At 43.6% G+C, this 21,958-nt stretch overlaps 1 protein-coding gene across 1 annotated transcript in view; it reads left to right on the forward strand.

Annotated features, from left to right (window-relative positions):
• STIL (STIL centriolar assembly protein) overlaps positions 1 to 10,152 on the forward strand; it is a 57,475-nt gene extending 47,323 nt beyond the window's left edge. Inside the window, exons 15-17 of the mRNA XM_040360540.1 lie at positions 4,722 to 4,890; positions 7,119 to 7,375; positions 9,029 to 10,152. Coding sequence (XP_040216474.1) covers positions 4,722 to 4,890; positions 7,119 to 7,375; positions 9,029 to 9,833 — 1,231 coding nt within the window. The 3' untranslated portion in view covers positions 9,834 to 10,152. The remainder of the gene's footprint in view (positions 1 to 4,721; positions 4,891 to 7,118; positions 7,376 to 9,028) is intronic.
• Positions 10,153 to 21,958: the final 11,806 nt, after the last annotated feature.

The following is a 21,958-nucleotide window of genomic DNA, read 5'->3' on the forward strand; positions in this document are numbered from 1 at the left end:
TAATACATTTACAGTTTAACCACTTCATTACCGGGCACTTAAACCCCCTTCCTGCCCAGACCAATTTTCAGCTTTCAGCGCTGACGCATTTTGAATGACAATTGCGCGGTCATACAACACTGTACCCAAATTACATTTTTATCAAAATTCTTTTTCCCCCCACAAATAGAGCTTTCTTTTGGTGGTATTTGATCATTTTTTTTTTTTTTATTATCCCAATTTTTGTTTAAAAAAAAAAAAAGTTTTTAGGCCGATACGTATTCTTTTACATATTTTTGTTAAAAATCGCAATAAGCGTGTATTGATTGGTTTACGCAAAAGTTATAGCGCCTACAAAATAGGGGATAGATTTTTGAATTTTTTATTTTTTACTAGTAATGGTGGCGATCTGCGATTTTTTTTTTTTTTTTTTTTTTTTTTTTTTTTGTGTCAGGCCTGCGATATTGCGGCGGACATATCGGACACTTTTGACACTATTTTGGGACCATTCACATTTATACAGCGATTAGTGCTATAAAAATGCACTGCTTACTGTATAAATGTGAATGGCAGGGAAGGGGTTAAGGGTGTTAGGGGGTGAGGAAGGGGTTAAATGTATTCCCTGGGTGTGATTCTTGCTGTAGGGGGAGAGGACTGACTGGGGGAGGTGACCGATGCTGTGTCCCTATGTACAAGGGACACGGCATCGGTTTTCTCTCTCCCTGACAGGACGTGGAGCTCTGTGTTTATACACAGAGCTCCACGTCCCTGCTGTCGCTGCTGATCGCTGGTACTTGGTGGACATCGCGGCTGCTAGGCACGCGCATCGGCACCTCAGCCATGCGCCGGGCACAGTCTTTCCCCGCTGCGCGCCCCCAGTGGCGCGCGCGGGGAATGCACATATAAAAGGACGTCCACCCGGCAGTTGAGAGCCGTGCTGTGGACGTCTTTCCTCTACAGTGCGGGTCTCAAGTGGTTAAAGGGGGGAAAAAAAGCTACAATAACATTTAGACTAGTTTTTTTTTTTTTTTTTTTTTTTATGTTGTCATTCTGATTGGCAAACCCTGTTATGGATGATTTTATATACACGCACAGACAGTACTGTGAAAAAGGCTTAGGCAAGTGTAAAAAAAAAAGCTTTCATAAATAGAATTGTTTGTTTTTATCAATTAACAAAATGGAAAGTAAAGGAACAGATGAGAAAAATCCAAATGAAAGCAATATTTGGTGACCACCGTTTGTCTTCAATACCGCATCAATTCTTCTAGGTACACTTGCACACAGTTTTTGAAGGAACTTGGCAGGTCGCTTGTTCCAAACATCTTGGAGAACCAACCACAGATCTTCTATGGATGTAGTCTGCCTCAGATCCTTCTGTTTCTTCATATAATCCCAGACAGACTCCATGATGAGATCAGGGCTCTGTGGGAGCCAAACCATCACTTCCAGTACTCCTTGTTCTTTATGCTGAAGATTTGGGGCCAGTCGTACACCTCCCTGATGGTATTGCATGATGGATAAATATCTGCCACCTTTATTCTGCTGCAGGACAATGAGCCCTAAACATTGAGTTAATGTCAGTAAGAACTATCTTCAGATAAAGCAAAATAAGGAGTCCTGGAAGTGATGATTTGGCCCCCACAGAGCACTGATCTCAGCATGGAGTCTGTCTGGGATTACATGGAGAGAGAAGCAGCCTACATCCATAGAAGATCTGTGGTTAGTTCTCCAAGATGTTTGGAACAACCTACCTGCCACGTTCCTTTTAAAACTGTGCAAATGTACCGGGAAGAATTGATGCTGACGGCAAAGGGTGGTCACACCAAATTTTGATTTTGGTTTTCTCTTCTGTTCATTTACTTTTAAATTCTTGTTGATAAAAATAAACTGGCACTTCTATTAAAGCATTCTTCATTTTTTTTTTTTTTCCACACCTGCCTAAAACTTTTGCACAGTACTCTGTATCTGAGGATTCTTCAAAAACTCCTATTAAATATTAAAAAGTGTGGAAACTTTTTCAAGACCCTGTGTGTCTGTCTGTCCAATTATCCGTCAGGGGGGAAATCCTTTCTGATCCCCCTAAGGCAATCCGATATTCCAGGGGTCAACAATTTGGTTTTCTGGTGTGGTAATAATGTTAACCAGTTATATTCTACAGATTTAGGAAACTATAAGGCTCCATGCATGCTAGAGTAAAAAAAAATGCTTCTAGCAGCAGGTTATGAGCTCTTCTTTTTATTTGTTTCTGCTTCTAGAGGCAAATGGGATAACACTGTGTCCCTGCACACTGTTTTTTTTTTTTCTTTTCCCTAGAAGCAGTTTTTGAACCTTCTAGAATATTTTTTTTTTATCATTACTTTTTGGGATTGATTTGCAGGCAGAAAAAAATGCGTGCAACACTTTCTTGCTTGCGTAAGAAAACCCCTCCCACCCACATCTTGAAATGCCAGGTTGCTTATCTGCTGCAGACTCTTGGGCTGGGTGGATACTTTAACAAACGGAGAAAATGCTAATACTAATGACTCTTGTTACCAGTTTTGTTTTCCATTCTATATTATGACCTTTCAATTGATAATGTTTGTTCTATTTCTAGTTGTAAGGTTTGGAAATTCCAATTCTGTAGACTGAAGCGTATAAACTGATAAATTTTCATTATTTGTAATACTTCAGCCAAAAAATAACGACTGCAAGGTGCTTTTATGAAGTGGTTTCAAAACGCTTTGAGACTAGCTCTGTTTGCAAGAAAGTACTTTATCTACTTTTACACACTATCGCCTTCATAATAGTCCCCTTGCACAGCAGTACAGAGCTCCCTGCATTCCGGACATTTCTGCAATGTGTCCTGAAAATCTTTTTGAAGCTTGTCAAGCTCCTTCTGCTATTTACACTAGATCTTCGCAATAGTATCAAAACTGCAAAATTTGAACGGGATCTTCAACTCATCGCAGCATCGCCGTGCCAAATGTCTCTGTGGCAGAGTTGCCTAGTTACTCGCAGAATTTCACGTTTGCTCTTTGTTCTAACTTGCCATTCATGATGAAATGGCAGATGACGTAACGCACATGGTTAGAATTGCACCAGTTGCACAGCTCCCGATGTACACAGGACAATGTCTTTTGGCACACTGATTTATAAAGATTGGTGCTCCCTGTGACTCTGCGTGCTGCCATCTGTTGGTTTGTTACAAAACTAGTCTCAACTTGCACAGGTCCCCCTCCGGTCCCACTGACCTGGACCGCAGTAAGCTCTGGTTCTAAGCCCCGGTATATCTGCACCAGGTGTTTGGGGATTGGAAATTCTCTCAGCTGAATGTCCAAAATGTCCCCTGTCAGGGGGACGTTTTGGAACATTCTAATTTGTCAGCAGCATTGCATGGATGGCGCCGACCAATCAACAGCCGCATACCCCGTCCTGTCAGCTATGATGACACAACGTGGATGCAGAGAGGATTTTTAAGTCCCGGGCTCCTGGCTCGGATATTCCAGGGCTTAGAACCATGTCTGTGGGACCGGGGGGCAAGGAGGGTGACCTGTGTAAGTTCACGTTACATATTTTTCTGTAAGGGTGAACTTGCACTTTTTTAAAGTTGAGATTCACCTGGAAATATAAATTTTTAACCTTAGATTCGTGCTCAGTTTGTCTAGGGGAATTGGCTAGTTTTTTTAAAATCGAAGCAGTACTTACCGTTTTAGAGAGCAATCTTCTCCGCCGCTTCCGGGTATGGGCTGCGGGACTGGGCGTTCCTATTTGATTGACAGGCTTCCGACGGTCGCATCCATCGCGTCACGATTTTCCGAAAGTAGCTGAACGTCTGTGTGCAGGCACCGTATAGAGCTGCACCGACGTTCGGCTTCTTTCGGCTACTCGTGACGCGATGGATGCGACCGTCGGAAGACTGTCAATCAAAATAGGAACTCCCAGTCCCGAAGACCATACCTGGAAGCGGCGGAGAAGATCGCTCTCTAAAACGGTAAGTACAGCTTCGATTTTAAAAAAAACTAGCCGATTCCCCTAGACAAAATGAGCATCAATCTAAGGGTAAAACATTTTTTTAGGGTGAACTCCCGCTTTAAATGTCGTTTTTTTTTTTTTTTTTTTTTTTTAAACACAGAAGTGTGCTTGACAAATATGCATTGCTCTGCACTGGCTTTGGGAACCTGAAGCCAGTGGAGAGCAATTGACATGTAATGTGTAGAGAAAAAGGATAGAGACCATCACGTGACCGTCTCCTCAAATTCTCTGTTGCATTTAGCAGATGGAAGTGTGAAGCGATGAAGGTTACACAGTAAGACTTTTTATGAATGGGCTCTAAAATTTGGGCTCTGTGTGTATCCCACAGGAGTATAATGGAGGGCAAATGTTTCTGTTGGAATAGGTGTTCCAGGCGATCCCATTCATGGCATTTGGGAGCAGCGGCTGTGCCTGAATTGACATGGATGGGACTGGCTGCACTGGGAGGAATGGGAACACCTGTGTATCCCCGTATTATTAAGGCCTTACCTTGTAATCACTTTTTAACTCCATGCTCAACCTAATTTTGGTATGCTGACAATAACCAGCAAAAGCATCTGTAAATATTTATATGAAGTACCTTTAAAAGTTTGGGACACTACAGTTTTTAAAATTGGGGTAGTCCAATATCTCTTGGGCCAATGTTTTTATAGCACAAGATGTGTTCTCGTTGAAAACATGCTTTAGTTTGTCTTTAAAGCTCATCGTGTGTTTTATTTTTCTCCTCTTAGTGTTGGTAATGCAAGGAATGAGTCTTCTCATATGCTGCACGATGGGCGATGGTCAGCTACTGCCAGCGGGTATGAGGCATCTCAAGAGCACCACGGGAACCAAAAAAACTTGGATCGTGAATTTTCTGTCCCCAGTCTCCCCCAAGAGAAGTTATATCAAGATTTACTTGTAAGTATATTGATATATTTACACTTTTATAGTACGTTTTTGAGTCCTGAGCAGGTTGTGAATGGGAGGGGAGGGGGGGGGGGAATAAAAAGTTTACCCTGTATGGGCCTGATGCAATTTTTTATCAATTTTGTCACATAAGGCAATAATAAACAGGGAAAGTGAGTCATAAATTCCTCCCTCCCCGTTTTTATTTTATTTTTTCCCCATTTGGTATGCTGACCTTTTACAAAAGCTGGAGAGATCGCCGTAATAACACAAGTGATGTTAGTGTTGTGATCTTCCCCCCTGTGTTATTGTATAACTGACAGGGGGAACCCTTCCCTGCCAGAACACACTGATCAGCGCTGGCAGCCATTGGCTGCAGGTTTTTTAAAATAAGCCAAAGAGGGCACCTCCATCTAAATGCTAACTGTGTGAAAATGGACATAAAAGCATAAAATAATATATTGCACTCGCTGTATATGGATGATCCATGTGCATGTCACCCTTGGGAGTGTGTGGCCATCAGGAGAACTGCAGAGATTGGCTGGTGTTGGCAGAGTGGTGCTAGGAAACAGCTGGACTACAAGCAGTTTGCAGCTAGATGGAAGAAAGTGAAGACCACTAGATTCTGGGAGCTGGAATGCCCGCTGGTCCAGAGGACTGCAGATCTCGGCAGGAATCGGCCTAATGGACACACGGCAAAGGGTGACATGCACACTGATCATCCATATATACAGTTAATGCAATATATTATTTTATCCTTTTATATCCATTGTCCGTCTACATTTAGATGGAGGCGCCCTCTTCTGATTATTTTTGTATATGTGTTCTAGGCTCTCAGGACGTGGTTTAGGGGAGCTGCCACCATCTAATTTAATTAATTTATCACCCTTTTGTTCTACACTATCCCACACTTCCTGGCCCTGACCCTGGTATCCATCAGTATTTTGCAGAAGCGCTGTAGCACTGCTTCCTTTTTGCTGGTTTTCCAGCATGGCCAGTCGTGAGGCCACCTTCTGTAGAACAGATGGCTATACACATGACCCGAAAGTTGGTTGGTTCCTGCCAACCTGTTTTTAGTTGATTTTCGACCTGCAATTACATGGCTTTCCGCTTTGATTTACTGCTGTCCAGAAGCACTGGGCTTCAGAAAAATGGCAGCCTGGTCCAGCAAGAAGAAACCGGAACAATGCTGGAGGTAATTTACAGCAGTGGATCTCAACCCTGGCATCAAGTACCCCCAACAGGCCATGTTTGCTGGTTTTCCTTTATTTTTGCACATATGCTTTTAAATCCGAGTCAATGGCTGGGTATTTTGGACAGCTTTTTTATCTAAGAGAAATTCACAAAGCATGGCCTGTTGGGGGTACTTGAGGACACGGTTGAGAACCACGATTTGCAGCGCACACTCATTCTGGTAGCATAATGATTAATGTGGAGCGTATGTTCCTTTTTTCTTTTTTTTTTCTAAGTTGTTATGGGTAAAGTTCCTCTTTAAGGAGGGGTTGGAGGCATGCTGAAGAAGACTTTTAGAGGGACATGATGCATGAAAACCGCTGCTACAGCCCCTTCAGTAATGAATGCTCACAAGTACCAAAGGGGCCTGCGAGACATTCATAAGAGTCCCTGTCTCTCGGAAAAATTTAAAATCTAACACACAATATATATAATTGCACACACACACAATAAATAATGCGCATGCATCAGTTTGGTCAAATCCCAAGTTACAAGCAGGGCACATGGAAGAAATGTACACCTCAATAAGAGACGGGTACATATTCTATCTATAGGGTAAAGCTGGCCATAGACTGGGGGACCAGCAGACTTTTGATCAGTGTATGTTTGACAGAAGTCGAGCATTACATTGACTTTTGTTGGAAAACATTTCTAAATTGGGACTACAGCCCCCGATCTGTGTCTTCTAACATCAGGTCCCACTGTCGGAATACAATCTGGGGTTTGGGAGATTTCTCCATCAAACTAGTTTTGAGTGGATGGAAGAATCTGTTAGTTTTTCAGTGGGCTGAACAAAGAAAATGAACCATCCAAGGCCAGATTAATCTAATGGGAATTTACACCATGACCTACAAGCTGCATTGTGATCGCTAAAATGGCCCTGCTCCCAGAAATTTCTGTAATAATAAAAGGTCTCGTAAACCGCATCTTTGTTCCTTATGTACCGGTAATGCAAAATCTTATGCCAGACGATTTTTTTTTTTTTTTTTTTTTTTTTTTTCTTCCAGGACCAAGTCAACAATTTTCTGAAGACCTCATCCTCTGCAAGTGAGGAGTCTTGTGAAAATATTTCCAGGGTCAGTTCTAGAGCAAGTGGATCTGTTTCGGAAAAGCCTAGGGAGTGTCGCCCAAGGGAGCCCAGACATAGCGACCAGCACAGCGTACATAGGGCCACTCTAAAGCAGCTGAAGTCTCTGGGAGTGGAAATCCACACTGAACAATCTGAAAGGAAGATGAACAGTGGAGGCACAGCGGATAATGCATGGTAATTGCCATATTCTCAGTTTTATATTGAAAAGGGCCCTATAATCTAAATGTTAACATAAATTTAGAAGTCTGAGCCTGGCAAGGGAAGAAACAACTGAAAACCAAAAGCTTTTACAACTTGGACAAAATCAGTAAGCATTAACTGTTAACTTTAATGTAGTCTTACTTTTATTACTTTATGAACGCTCCTGCAATACCGCAAATTCCCATTTCCAAAGCAAAACTGTCTACCATTTAATGTGTTTTTTTTTTTTTTTTTTTGCTTTGCCCAAGCTTTGAAAGCTTAAAGTCCAACTTGAGGCAGAACGTTTATTTATTTTTTTGGCTAGAGTTACCGCAGTCAGTTTATTTTTTGCCATCTGTATCCCATTATGGAGATTACCTTTAATTTCCTGTCCCATAGCCAAAACAGGAAGTGAGAGGCAATCCCTGCAAATTAAGGGAATCTCTTGGGGACCCCCAAGGTCATCCGAACTAGTGTCCCCATTGGAAGATTTCCCATCCGTTGACTTTTTCTGGGGACATCCCAAAATGGGATTTTCTTTTTTACTTTTACTTTTATATTTAAAGTGGTTGTAGAGACTCATGTTTTTTCACCTTAATGCATCCTATGCGAGTGACAGGCCCCCCAGCACCCCATTTTACTTACATGAGCCCTGGAATATCCCACGCTGGGGACGTGCCATCCCTCTGCCTGTGGTTCTCCGCTCTTGATTGGATAGCTTGATGGCAGCACAGCCATTAACTTCCACTACTGTGAATCAAATCTAATGACGTGGCTGCAGGGGGGTGGGGCGGGCCCAAGTCCGGCATTCGTGTCTATGGATGCAAATGCTAGACTGGGGGGGGGGGGGGCGTGGCCACAAGGTAACAACCCCCATAGGAGAAGCGCTCTCCTGGGGAGATCTGATGCGTTGAGGAGCTGCGACAGCCACCGAGGGACCCCAAAAGAGGATGTTCCAGGCCACCCTGTGCAAAACGAGCTGCACAGTGGGGATAAGTATGACATGGGGTGTGTGTGTGTGTGTGTGTTTTTTTTTTTTTTTGTTATTATTCTCAAACCTTTTAGTATCGCTTTAATTAGGACAAATGCTGTAGAGAGCCTGAATTTACCTAACGGGGGGGGGGGGGGGGCACAGACAGCAATAGATAGATACTAAAATGTTCTAATTCCTCTCCATTCTATCCAAAAAGTTTTACTTTTATGCACACCACAAATTGTACAATTTCGTTTAGATCCACCAAGTATGTAATATATATAGGCCTGTCTGATGGGATAGTTCAGGTGGATCCTCATAGTTTTAGTACATCTGATTTGTAGCCTAAAAACTGCCATACATGGGTCAAAACTCCGCAGTGACCGGCCGAGATTCGATCCCATGTATGGGTAGGCTGATTGTACCCAAGTCGATCCATCGATCAACTCTGGCACAACCAGCCTGTCTGGTTTTTGTTCTGCCAGCTGGGAAGAAATCCTCTTTTGGGCTAATTTAGGCTACAATCAGGCTTTTTTTTTTTATTTTTTTATTTTTTTTTACAAAACATATATGGAGTAATCTTCTTTCTTCTTCTCTTTTTTTTTTTTTTTTTTATTTATTTTTTGTTTTAAATGAAATTTTTCTTCTAATGGCATGTATTTGTCTTTTTGCAGCGTCTTGGCGTGTATTAATCCTGATTCTGTCATCCCAAGACTAAACTACCTGTCATTTACAAATATTGGCTTGAGTTGCATTGTGCCCAACGGAGTTGATTTAAGTATGGAGGCCAATGCAATCGCCTTGAAGTACTTGAGCGAATCGCAGCTGACCCAGCTGTCCCTCAGCCACACTAACCAGAACAAAGATGTGGACTCTTCCTCCTTTCATGGCCTTTTTTCTGGCAATTCTGAAAAGAGCATGGTAGGCCTAAGCCTAATTTCACCAAACAACATGTCATTTGCCACTAGGAAATACCTGAAGCGTTATGCCTTAATTGAGAGCAACGACAGCAGTGATGAGGAGTTGGATCTACCTTCAGAAGCCGGTCATTTGGCTATGGTGCAGAGTGATGGAAACAAGGATTTTCCCAACTCATCTGACAAACAAATTCTGAATTCTGAACCTAAAACCACTCCAAGAGCAACAGACCAAGCTACGGTTGAATTTGTATATCATCCGGAGGGAAATAAATTAAGAAATATTACAAACGAGATGCCCAAGAAGGCTTTTCCAACGGTACAAACATCTGATGATGAGGCGCCTCTAAATTTTCTGAAAGACATTCACCCTAGATCCAAGCTCTTGTCAGGGAAAGCTCAGTTTAATGGTCACCATGATAAAGAGAATGGTCGTAACTCGCCACTTATGAACACAGAAGACTCCAACTCATCAGGGAGAAAAGTGGTGGGGGGTCCACAAGGTTCTCTTGAGGATATTTTGGATGTCCACCATCTTCGGCAGCTCCCCAAATTGTTCTAAGCTCTTTTTTGTGGGTGATTATTGGGATGAACAAACCAGTTAATTTACATTTTCCTTCCTATGGAAGTTAAGAACCCAAAGACCTGTATGTTCCTAATTCGGATGCAGTTTCTACCTTCAGATGTTTTTCATGTATTTGGCTTGTGTATGAAATTTCCAGCATTCATATTGCACTACTTTCTAGCATCCCTTTTATGCTCTTCAGAGTTCCAGGTGATCTGAGCCAATATGCCTAATCAGGACTCAGAAGGGCTGTGAGTCTAGCTTCAAATATCTGACATTTTTTGTACTCTTGGGTATTTTTTTAAATTGGATACACCTTAAAGCGGATCTCCACTCTAAAGTGGAGTCCCGCTGATCGGAACCCTCCCCCCCTCCGGTGTCACATTTGACACCTTTCAGGGGGGAGGGGGGTGCAGATACCTGTCTACAGACAGGTATCTGCACCCACTTCCGGCCCTACGATACGGGCAAAGGACGGGTTTTTTCCTTCCTTCCCGTCCGTCCCCCGTTGTATGCTGGGAACACTCGGCTCCCAGCACACAGCGGGAGCCAATCGGCGGGCGCAGCGCGACTCGCGCATGCGCCGTAGGGAACCGGGCAGTGAAGCCGGAGCGCTTCACTTCCTGGTTCCCTCACCGAGGATGGAGGGGGGAGCAGCAGGGTGACGAGCGATCGGCTCGTCATCTGCTGCGATCGGCGCTGGACTCCAGGACAGGTAAGTGTCCTTATATTAAAAGTCAGCAGCTGCAGTATTTGTAGCTGCTGGCTTTTAATATATTTTTCCCGTGGCACATCCGCTTTAAATACCTTTTAACCTCTTCATGCCGGTGTCTGCAGGCTATATAAAAGGGTTTTTGATGCCGGAGCATGTGATCAACAAACCATACTGTTGTATGTGAAATGCTGCTGTTTCTTCGCTTTTAAGAGAACATTCCAATCACACCACATTGCTGTTCAAATCAAATGTGTTTCTTTCTAGTGCGATTTGAGTCCATTCATTTTGTATGGGCTCAAATCGCGCCGCAAAGGTATCAGAGCATTTGTAAGAGTACTCGTGTAAATACTCAGTATCAGTGCAACCCTTTTGCAAACTATTCAACATCTGACACTTCTGGGTGCGCTGGATGCTTGATCCCCGTTTTTACACTCTGTGGTTGAGTCTGCAGACATTAGTAGTGACGTAGGAATGGGCAGATCGAACCCGTGTGCTCAGTAGGGATCAAGGCATCTCGGCCATGTCAGATGCTGAAGATTTGTCAGCCACTCAAGAGAGCAACACAGGCTGGCAGAACAAGTAAGTATTCTTCTCTTTACAGGGAGATCTTCCTTTCTAGTTTAGCTTTCATATTCGGGCCCTTTCACACGGATGTGTCTGTGTGCGGGCTCAGCGGGGATCGTTCTGTCGATCCCCACTGAGAAGGCAGATGACGGGTCTGTCCTGTCAGCACCGCTCTCCCCTATGGGGGGATTGGATGAAGATGGGCCGTAGAGCCCAGATGGATGGAAAATAGGGTTTCAATCCATCACATTTGAGCGGGTCGGATGTCAACAGACATGTCTGGCTCCATAGAGGTGCACAGAGCGCCCATTCAGGTCCGCCTAAAAAACTCAGGCAGGCCTGAATGGTCCGCCAGTGTGAAAGGGCCCTTACAAGGTTCCTGAAGGCTTGCACAAACCAATATATGACGACAGTCTAAAGGTGAAACCTATTGTTTTAAAATGTTTAATTTGTGGCCTTACCTTTTTGGAACACATTTTGGGGAAGCTTGCATTTTATTTTAATTTGCCATTAATTTTAACGTCCTATGACTCTGGGACTCGAGTAGAACAACTTGTACTCGATGACCTTTTATAAAAAATCTATTTTGATATATATATATATATATTAGTGTCACATTTGTGATCTGCAATGGGAAACGCATTGGATGAATTGTTTACATTTATCCAGGAATGGCTGCAAAATTGAAGATTAGTAGCTTGATTATGTTTACCATACGGAGTTCCAGTTACATAATAATGTCAGGATGTACCACAAAGCTAAGGTTTTATTTTTCACTTGTTAAGTTCTGTGTCTTTCTTTTGTTTGTGCACAATATGTGTTCTATGTGGTGTGTCTGCGTAAATCTGATATTTTTATTTAAATTCAAATTTTTTTTATATTTGTTTGAAATATTTTATATTTTTTAATAAAGTTTTTAACAAATTGACTTTTTTTTCTGAAATGTGCACTTTCAGTGGAATATAGTCGGCGTACAATGATGACGACGGCAAGTATTTTGTTGGTTGTGTCCACCAACCCAAAAATTGTCCGCATCCAAGTCCATAAAGCTGTCCAATTTCAATGGCCATAAGCCTAGTATACACTGCTGTTTCCCCCCCCCCCCCCCCCCCCCCCAAGTGCTCATGCTCTACTGTACTCAAGACTTTACTCAAAATTAGGGGTGTAACGGATCGTCACCGATCCGTGATCCGAACGGGCCACCCCGTTCGGATCGGCACACCCCGCGATCCGCGGAGCGCTCCGGAGCCTAGGCCTAGGAAAGTCCCCGGCTTCGGCCTAGCTCCGGAGCGGCGGCCAGTCTGCTTGCCAGAGCCCAGCGTGACACGCCTCCCCGCCTCCCCGGGGAGGCGTGTCACGCTGTGCACTGGGCTCTAGCAAGCTGAATGGGAATGTTACCGTAGCAGTGAAGCACTGGTGTGAGAGGAGGGGGGGGAAAGGGGGAAAAAAGAGCACAATAGCAATTCACAGGGGTGGATTAAAGAGGAAGCAGGTGAGGCTGTTTGGGACTTAAAGTACAATCTTGATGTTTTTACAGCAAAAATATATATTATATATATATATATAATATATATTTTTGCTGTAAAAACATCAAGATTGTACTTTAAGTCCCAAACAGCCTCACCTGCTTCCTCTTTAATCCACCCCTGTGAATTGCTATTGTGCTCTTTTTTCGGATCAGCAAAAAAAAAAAAAAAAGGTTCCTTTTTTTAATTGGTCCAAAAAAAAAAAAAAAAAAATATATATATATATATATTTTTTTTTTGGACCAATGAAAAAACGGACCCTTTTTTTTTTTTTTGCTGATCCGAAAATGATCCGATCCGTGACTCCTGATCCGAGGATCGATCCGATCCGTGAGTTTTTTGATCCGTTGCACCCCTACTCAAAATCTGTAATTGTTCAGCATCCCAACAAACTTCCTTATCATGAAAGGGACAATAGCAACTTGATCAAGGAACAACAAACACTTGTCTCAAGTATTGGGACACCTGCCTTTACAAGCACATGAACTTCAATGGCATTCCAGTATTGGTCCGTAGGGTTCAATATTGGGTTGGCCCACGCTTTGCAGCTATGAAGCCTCGTACACACGATCAGTCCATCCGATGAGAACGGTCTGAAGGACCGTTGTCATCGGTTAACCGATGAAACTGACTGATGGTCCGTCACGCCCACACACCATCGGTTAAAGCTCAATGCTTCCAAGCATGCGTCGACTTGATTCTGAGCATGCCTGGATTTTTAACCGATGGTCGTGCCTACTAACGATCGGTTTTGACCTATCGGTTAAATTTAAAGCAAGTTGGCTTTTTTTTTAACCGATGGTTAAATAACCTATGGGGCCCACACACGATCGGTTTTGACTGATAAACGGTCCATCAGACCGTTGTCCTCTGGTTAACCTATCATGTGTACGAGGCCTAACGGCTTCAACTCTACTGGGAAGACTGTCCACAGGGTTTAGGAGTGTGTCTATGGGAATATTTGACCATTTTTCCCGGCACTGATGTTGAACGAGAAAGCCTGGCTCGCAGTCTCCGCTCTAATTCATCCCAAAGCGGTTCTATCCGGTGGAGATCAGGATTCTTTGCGGGCCGGGCCAGTCGAGTTCCTCCACCCTAAACTTCCTCATCCATGTCTTTATGGACCTTGCTTTGTGCACTGGTCCAAATCATTGTGGATAGCCTTCCCAGAAGAGTTATAGCTGGAAAGGGTGGGCTAACGCAATATTGAACCCTACAGACTAATACGCCATTAAAGTTCATGTAAAGACAGGTGTCACAAAATTTTGACAAGTGTGTACATATGTACATACATACATTTATATAAAAAGCAGTGTAACATGACCCTTCAACACATACATGTTTAGCTTGAAATGCAGCAAACGTATGTAAAAACATGAAGCCAAATACAAAAATTGAAGGCATTGGGCTCTGGTGTAAATGGTGTTTGATATGTGTATTCAGCAAAGCTTCTTGTACACTGGAATATACCGTTTTCTCATATGGGTTTGTTTTTTTAAATATAAGGGGAAAAGCAAATGCTAAACCCCAGTGGAAAAAATAAAGTCGAGGGGGATGGGTAACAAAATGAATAGAGGGAGAAAAAAAAAAAGGGGGGTGGGGGAGCAAGGGTAATCATGTGAACCCGGCCTCTGGGACCTCAGATTGTAAGCTCCTTGAGGGCAGGGACTGATGTGAATGTACAATATAGATGTACAGCACTGCCTAAACTGACGGCCCTATATAAGTAACTGTAATTACCCACTTAAGGACCGCCTCCTGCAGATATACGTCAGCAGAATGGCACGGCTGGGCACAAGCACGTACCTGTACGTCCTCTAAGTGCCCAGCCGTGGGCGCGCGACCCGGACCCGATCGCCGCTGGAGTCCCACGATCGGTTACCGGAGCTGAAGAACGGGGAGAGGTGCGTGTAAACACAGCTTCCCCGTTCTTCACTGTGGCGGCGTCATGGATCGTGTGTTCCCTGATATAGGGAAACACGATCAATAATGTCACACATCCAGCCCTGCCCCCCTACAGTTAGAAACGCAGATGAGGTCACACTTAACCCCTTCAGCGCCCCCTAGTGGTTAACTCCCAAACTGCAATTGTTTTTTTCACAGTAAACAATGCATTTTTTGCTTTGAAAATGACAATGGTCCCAAAAATGTGTCAAAATTGTCCGATGTGCCCGCCATAATGTCGCAGTCGCGAAAAAGATCGCTACCATTAGTAGTAAAAAAATTATTAATAAAAATGCGATAAAACTATCCCCTATTTTGTAAACACTATAAATTTTGTGCAAACCAATTGATAAACGCTTATTGCGATTTATTTTTTAGGAAGAATACGTATCGGCCTAAACTGAGGGAAAAAAAAACTTTTTTTAATATAATTTCTGGGGGATATTTATTATAGCAAAAAGTTAAAAATATTGCTTTTTTTTTTTCAAAATTGTCTTTTTTTTTTTTTTTTTTTTATAGCGCAAAAAATAAAAACCGCAGAGGTGATCAAATACCGCCAAAAGAAAGCTCTATTTGTGGGTGGAAAAAAAGGACGCCAATTTTGTTTGGGAGCCACTTCGCATGACCGCGCAATTGTCAGTTAAAGCGACGCAGTGCCGAATCGCAAAAACTGGCCAGGTCCTTTACCTGCCTAAAGGTCCGGGTCTTAAGTGGTTAAAAAAAAAAAAAAAAGGACATTCATGAAAGAATCCCCTGGAAATAATTTGATAAAAGCAGCAGGTTTTCACTTTTTCTTAAAAAAACAAAAAAACTTACCCCCTAATTAAAAAAGAAATGTGAACAAACTCTAAATATCCTGGTTACCCCTCCAGGCTGTGCTACTCATAGCCAGCCTGATGCCCCCATGCTGCCAGTATAGCACAGTACAGTACCCGGAGTGAGTATTCCTAGAATGCTCACAATGGTAAGTGTTCATTGGTCAGCGCAGCCACAAAACTGCTGACCACTGAGAAGTGTATCTGAAGGCTGTGTATTGCAGTGTATGGACTGTTACACCGAAGGCACAGAGCGTCGCGGTCCCTCTGTGCAGCAGGGTCTGGAGGGGTAGCCGGGATTTCTCTTCCGTTCATAGACGGACACAGCCTTCTTTGACATTAGGGTTATGCTTCTTCCTACCAGGAGAGTTCTCCTAAAGGGAAGCGGATATAACCCTACTGTCAAAGGATGCTGTGTCCGTCTAGGAACTCAAAGAAATGGATTTTACGGTGAGTACAAAAATCCTATTTTCTCTTCCGTTCATAGCATCCTTTGACAGTAGGGTTATATCCGCTTCCCTTTAGGAGAACTCTCCTGGTAGGAAGAAGCATAACCCTAATGTCAAAGAAGGCTGTGTCCGTCTATGAACTCCGAGAAATGGATTTTACGGTGAGTACAAAAATCCTATTTTCTCTTCCGTTCATAGACGGACACAGCATCCTTTGACAGTAGGGTTATATCCGCTTCCCTTTAGGAGAACTCTCCTGGTAGGAAGAAGCATAACCCTAATGTCAAAGAAGGCTGTGTCCGTCTATGAACTCAGAGAAATGGATTTTACGGTGAGTACAAAAATCCTATTATTTGCAATTGGTTCACTTTGTGAAAAAGCCAATTAACCTTTTTAGCATGGTAAAGCTTATTTGAGAGGTCAGTGATTAGGTTTACACATCCTAAACCGGAGCTTAAATCCATTTATTTTCCTAAAGTATACCGAGAGCCAACGGTCTTCAAACTGTAAATGGCCAGTTCTAAAAATACATAATTCCCTGCAGATAACGTGGCTCTATTATCATTTTCACAAGGTCACCCGTTATTTTAAACTCATTTGAAGACACAAAGCCAAGGAAATTAATACAAGTGGATAGCTTCTATGGAAAAATGGTCCCTCCCTAATAAAAGAGCAGATTTGTAACCGCTTGTAAAGGCTTATTTAATCTAAAAATAACACTCGGCTACAACAGGCCTGTTCCATCTCGAGCATTTCCTGTTGGGCAGAGGAAGTAGGCGGGAACCGATGGAGTTTCCTGGATGTAACCTAAACATCAGAGAGACCTGCCGTGGCCTGAGCTCAATACAGTAAATATCTTTCCTGCTTGTAGAGGGAACCTGGCACTGTTGGAAGCAGACAGATAATTCCGTGTTGAATATTGCAACATGCAGTAGAGGTTTGGTCACTCATAGTCGCAAACAAACCCCCAAAAAAGTATAACTAAAGGCAAAAAAAATTAAAGATTTCATTAGTGGTCAGGGGTTAGAACTGCTGTTGGATTTTTATTGCTGTCTGTGTCCCTATTTGGGAGAAGATCTCTTTGTAATTTGATCACCAACATCGCTGAGAATGAAAGTGGGGATCTATCCAAATGTTGAGTTGCCACCAGAAGAGGAACAGAGGGGAAAATTCTCTAATGGGATTTGGAGGACATCGGTTTAAACCCTTCGTACACAACCTAAATAAAATAATAAAAAAAACTTTAAAGGGGTTATAGGATGCATTAAGGTGAAAAAAAAAACATCTGACACTGTCAAGCCCCCATCCCCATCGCCCCCCCCCCCGTTTTACTCACCTGATCCGGTTTGTTCCCTTGGCGGAGACACGCTCTTCCTCTCTGCCCCTTGTCTTGGCTCTTGATTGGATAGATTGATGGCAGCACAGCCATTGGCTCCCGCTGCTGTCAATCAAATCAAATTATGCGGGGCGGGGCCGAGTCATGTTTTCTGTGTGAATACACGCAGAAGCAGGACTCAGGAGCGTGCCCACATGGGTGTCCACCAAGAAGAGCATTTCTCCAACGTGGACACCTGTTACGGCAGGGGTCCTCAAACTATGGCCCTCCAGGTGTTCAGGAACTACAATTCCCATCATGCCTAGTACTAGTCATCTCTGTGAATGTCAGAGGTTTACAATGCCTCATGGGATTTGTAGTTCCGCAACAGCTGAAGGGCCGTAGTTTGAGGATCCCTGTGTTACGGGGAGGAGCTACCAGCGGCGCCGGAGGACCCCAGAGGAGGTGCCACTCTGTGCGAAATGAGCTGCACAGTGGGGGTAAGTATGGCGTGTTTGTAAACCCTTGTTTAAAAAAAATAATATAAAACAGACTCTTTAAGGGCTAGTTTAAACTTTATTCAAAACATGGCTTTGGCTTTGGTAAAGCTCTCTGAACGCCAGTCAAAGCACTTGTCGCTAAATAAAAAGGTTGGCTTACAGTCCTGTTTACACCTTGCTTTTGCTTGGTGCTTCGATGAGGCTTTGGTGGGACTTCAAGCGAGCTTTGCCATAGCCTTCTATGGAGGCTTTGAAGCACCACTAACGCTATGTGGGGTATATCATTTTTTTTTTTAAGCAAAGCAAAAGCAAGTTCTCAACAGGACTGTAAACAAACCAATTTTGGTAGTGACAGGAGCTTTGACTGGCATTCAGAGAGCTTTAACCACTTGCTTACTGGGCATTTAAACCCCCCTTCTGCCCAGACCAATTTTCAGCTTTCAGCGCTGACGCACTTTAAATGACAATTGCGTGGTCATACAACACTGTACCCAAATTACATTTTTATCATTTTTTCCCCACAAATGGAGCTTTCTTTTGGTGGTTTTTATTTTTTGTAAAAAAAAAAAATACCTTTTTTTTTTTTTGTTTTGTTTGGTTTTGTTATAAAAGTTAGCAAACAGGTAATTTTTCTCCTTCATTGATGTACGCTGATGAGACTGTACTGATGGGCAGCACTGAGGTGGCACTGAAGGGCATTGATAGGTGGTACTGGTGGGCACGAGGAAGTGGCATTGATGGGTGGCAGCAATGCGCACTGATGGGTGGCAGTGATGGGCACTGCTAGGTGGCACTTGCAGGGGGTACTGGCAGGTGGTAATTGTGGACACAGAGGTGGCAGATGTGCCTCCTCCTTCTTCGGGACCGATGTCCCTTTCACATAAGCCAGTGATCGGTTTTTTTTCTCACGTTATCCGCGTGAGGAGAAAAAAAACGATTACCGGCTTTTGTTTACATCACGTAACCAGCTGTCATTGGCTGATAGCTGATCACGTGGAAAGCGGCCGGGACTGGCTCAGTGACTCAGGTGATCACAGCGCGCGCCTGAAGGGGAGGATGTCTATTGACGTCCTCCCAGCATTTGGGGTCTGCGCTGTAGCCATCATTGGGCTATAGCGTGGGTGCCAAGTAGGGGTGCAACGGATCACAGTTGATCCGTGATCCGAACGGGTCACCCCCTTCGGATCGGAACACACTGTGACCCGCGGATTGCCGCGGCTCCGGAGCTAGGCCGAAGCCGCGGCCTTTCCTAATGTTATGTCCGCGGCTCCGGAGCTAGGCCGAAGCCGCGGTCTTTCCTAACGTTATGGCCGCGGCTTCGGCCTACCTCCGGAGCCGCGGCTATAACGCTAGAAAAGGCCGCGGCTTCGGCCTAGCTCCGGAGCCGCAGGAATAACATTAGGAAAGGCCGCGGCTTCGGCCTAGCTCCCGAGCCGTGGCCATCTTGGTACACCCGGCGGCGGCCCTCCTCTGTTTACACCCACAGAGGAGGAGCCCGCACTCATGGGGAAGAAGCACACGCTGGGAGTGTCTGTACTGCCCGGGGGGGTCTCTTGCCCCGAGAGGAGCGGGAGGTCTCTTGCCCCGAGAGGAGGGGGAGGTCTCTTGCCCCGAGGGGAGGGGGAGGTCTCTTGCCCCGAGGGGAGGGGGAGGTCTCTTGCCCCGAGGGGAGGGGGAGGTCTCTTGCCCCGAGGGGAGGGGGGATGTTTGCACCGAGGAGGTACTATAGTTGGTGGGGGGGAGATGTGTATATTACATTCGGGGGTGGGGGAGATGTGTATATTACAGTGGGAGAGAATTTTTTTTATTTTATTTGCTGATCCGAAAAATGATCCGATCCGAGGAATGATTCGAACCGTGAGTTTTTTGATCCGTTGCACCCCTAGTGCCAAGTGGTTAACAAAGTGTGTCTGAAGCCTTGTTTTGAAGCAAGTGTAAACTTAATGTGTGTTGAAGCAAGTTTAAATGCGCCCTAACTAAAATCATTTATTAAGCCCTCTGCATGATGCCAACTGTTGTCAGGTGTCTATAATGAGCACTATAGAAATCCTGAGTGTATTTATTTAGTTCTACTTGCGTTGGCTGGTAGGTGGAAGTGCTGAGAACGTCCTACTGGATACCCATAAAGATGTAAAGTGTAACTACACTGCAGATAGTGGGTGAGTCAATCAATTAGTTTTGGGTACATTAACACAACAACCATACACATATTTTCAACTTGAATTGTATATCCAATTGTCTGTCGATGTTTCCATCAGCCTCCAGGTCTAGTAAAACCCATGAACTGTTACTTGGACCTTCCCAGACCATCCTTTCTCCAAACCATGTAAACGCACAGTGAGAATCTAAGATACACAAGAATGACCATGGGAAGTGTATTTAAGGTGAGAAATAATTGAGTGTCACACTTCATTACTATTCATTACTTTCTGGAGGCAGATCTGCAATGTCAGAGGCTGCGCCGTGTTTCATTTTACCTCTGCTGCCCAAGCAAGGAATGGCAGAAAATTGAAAGATTTGGCGCCTCGGCTTTAAATGGTTATTTTTAATCTCCTGACGATACAGAAATGACCTGAAAAAAGGTTGATAAGAAGTTTTAGAATGGTTGTCGAGAGCGCCAGATGTTACATAGGACACGCTGCGTAGACCTTACAATTAGACTATATTTAGTATTTGTTTAAGGAAACTTATCTAAAAGGCCATCAAAAGAAATACCACACATAAACATTAATACAGCAAGACAATAACGCCCAATCAGAAACAACTATTACCTGTCTGCGCATTCTTGGTAACTAAAAATGTCATTCTGAAAGGCTGTTGTGGAGCACTCATTTTACATGGTTATTAAGCAAGACTACAGGCAAACCCCATTAACCACTTAAGACCCGGACCAAAATGCAGCTAAAGGAACCGGACAGTTTTTGCGATTTGGCACTGCGTCGCGTTAACTGACAATTGCGCGGTTGTGCGATGTGGCTCCTAAACAAAATTGGCGTCTTTTTTTTTTCCCCCACAAATTATTATTATTATACAGGATTTATATAGCGCCAACAGTTTGCGCAGCGCTTTACATCAGAGAATGACAGTACAGTCACAATACAAATCAATACAGGAGGGATCAGAGGGCCCTGCTCATTAGAGCTTACAATCTAGAAATAGAGCTTTCTTTTGGTGGTATTTGATCACCTCTGCGGTTTTTATTTTTTGCGCAATAAACAAAAATAGAGCGACAATTTTGAAAAAGAATTCAATATTTTTTACTTTTTTCTATAATAAATATCCCCCAAAAATATATAAAACATTATTTTTTTTCCTCAGTTTAGGCCGATACGTATTCTTCTACCTATTTTTGGTAAAACAAAATCGCAATAAGCGTTTATCGGTTTGTTTGCCAAAATTTATAGCGTTTACAAAATAGGGGATAGTTTTATTGTATTTTTATTAATTTTGTTTTTTTTACTACTAATGGCGGCGATCAACGTTTTTTTTCGTGACTGCGACATTATGGCGGAGACTTCGGACAATGTTGACACATTTTTGGGACCATTGTCATTTTCACAGCAAAACATGCATTTAAAATTATTATTATTATTATTATTATACAGGATTTATATAGCGCCAACAGTTTGCGCAGCGCTTTACATCAGGGAAGACAGTACAGTCACAATACAATCAATACAGGAGGGATCAGAGGGCCCTGCTCGTTAGAGCTTACAATCTAGAAGGGAGGGTCAAGTGGAACAAAGGGTAGTTAGCTGTGGGGGATGATCAGATGGACTCAAATGAAAAAACAGTTATGTGTGGGAAGGGTAGGCTTCTCTGAAGAGAAGGGTTTTCAGGGATCCTCTAAAAGCTGATAGAGAAGGAGATAGATGGATAGATTGGGGTAAGGAGTTCCATAGGCATGGAGAGGCTCTAGAAAAGTCCTGGAGACGAGCATGGGAGCAGGTGATGAGAGAGCTAGAGAGTAGGAGGTCTTGAGAAGAACGAAGAGAACGTACAGGTTGGTATTTAGAAACTAGGTCAGTGATGTAGCTGGGGGCAGAGTTGTGGATGGCTTTGTAGGTAATTGTTAGTATTTTGAATTTAATTCGTTGGATGAGCGGAAGCCAGTGGAGGGATTGACAGAGAGGAGTAGCAGAGACAGAGCGGTTGGTAAGGTGGATTAGTCTGGCAGCAGCATTCATGATAGACTGAAGGGGGGATAGAGTATGCAGCGGTAAGCCAATGAGGAGGGAGTTGCAGTAATCGAGGCGAGAGATGACCAGGGAGTGAATTAAGAGTTTTGTGGTGT

This window comes from Rana temporaria, chromosome 7 (assembly GCF_905171775.1).
Source record: "Rana temporaria chromosome 7, aRanTem1.1, whole genome shotgun sequence".
Lineage (NCBI taxonomy): Eukaryota > Metazoa > Chordata > Amphibia > Anura > Ranidae > Rana > Rana temporaria.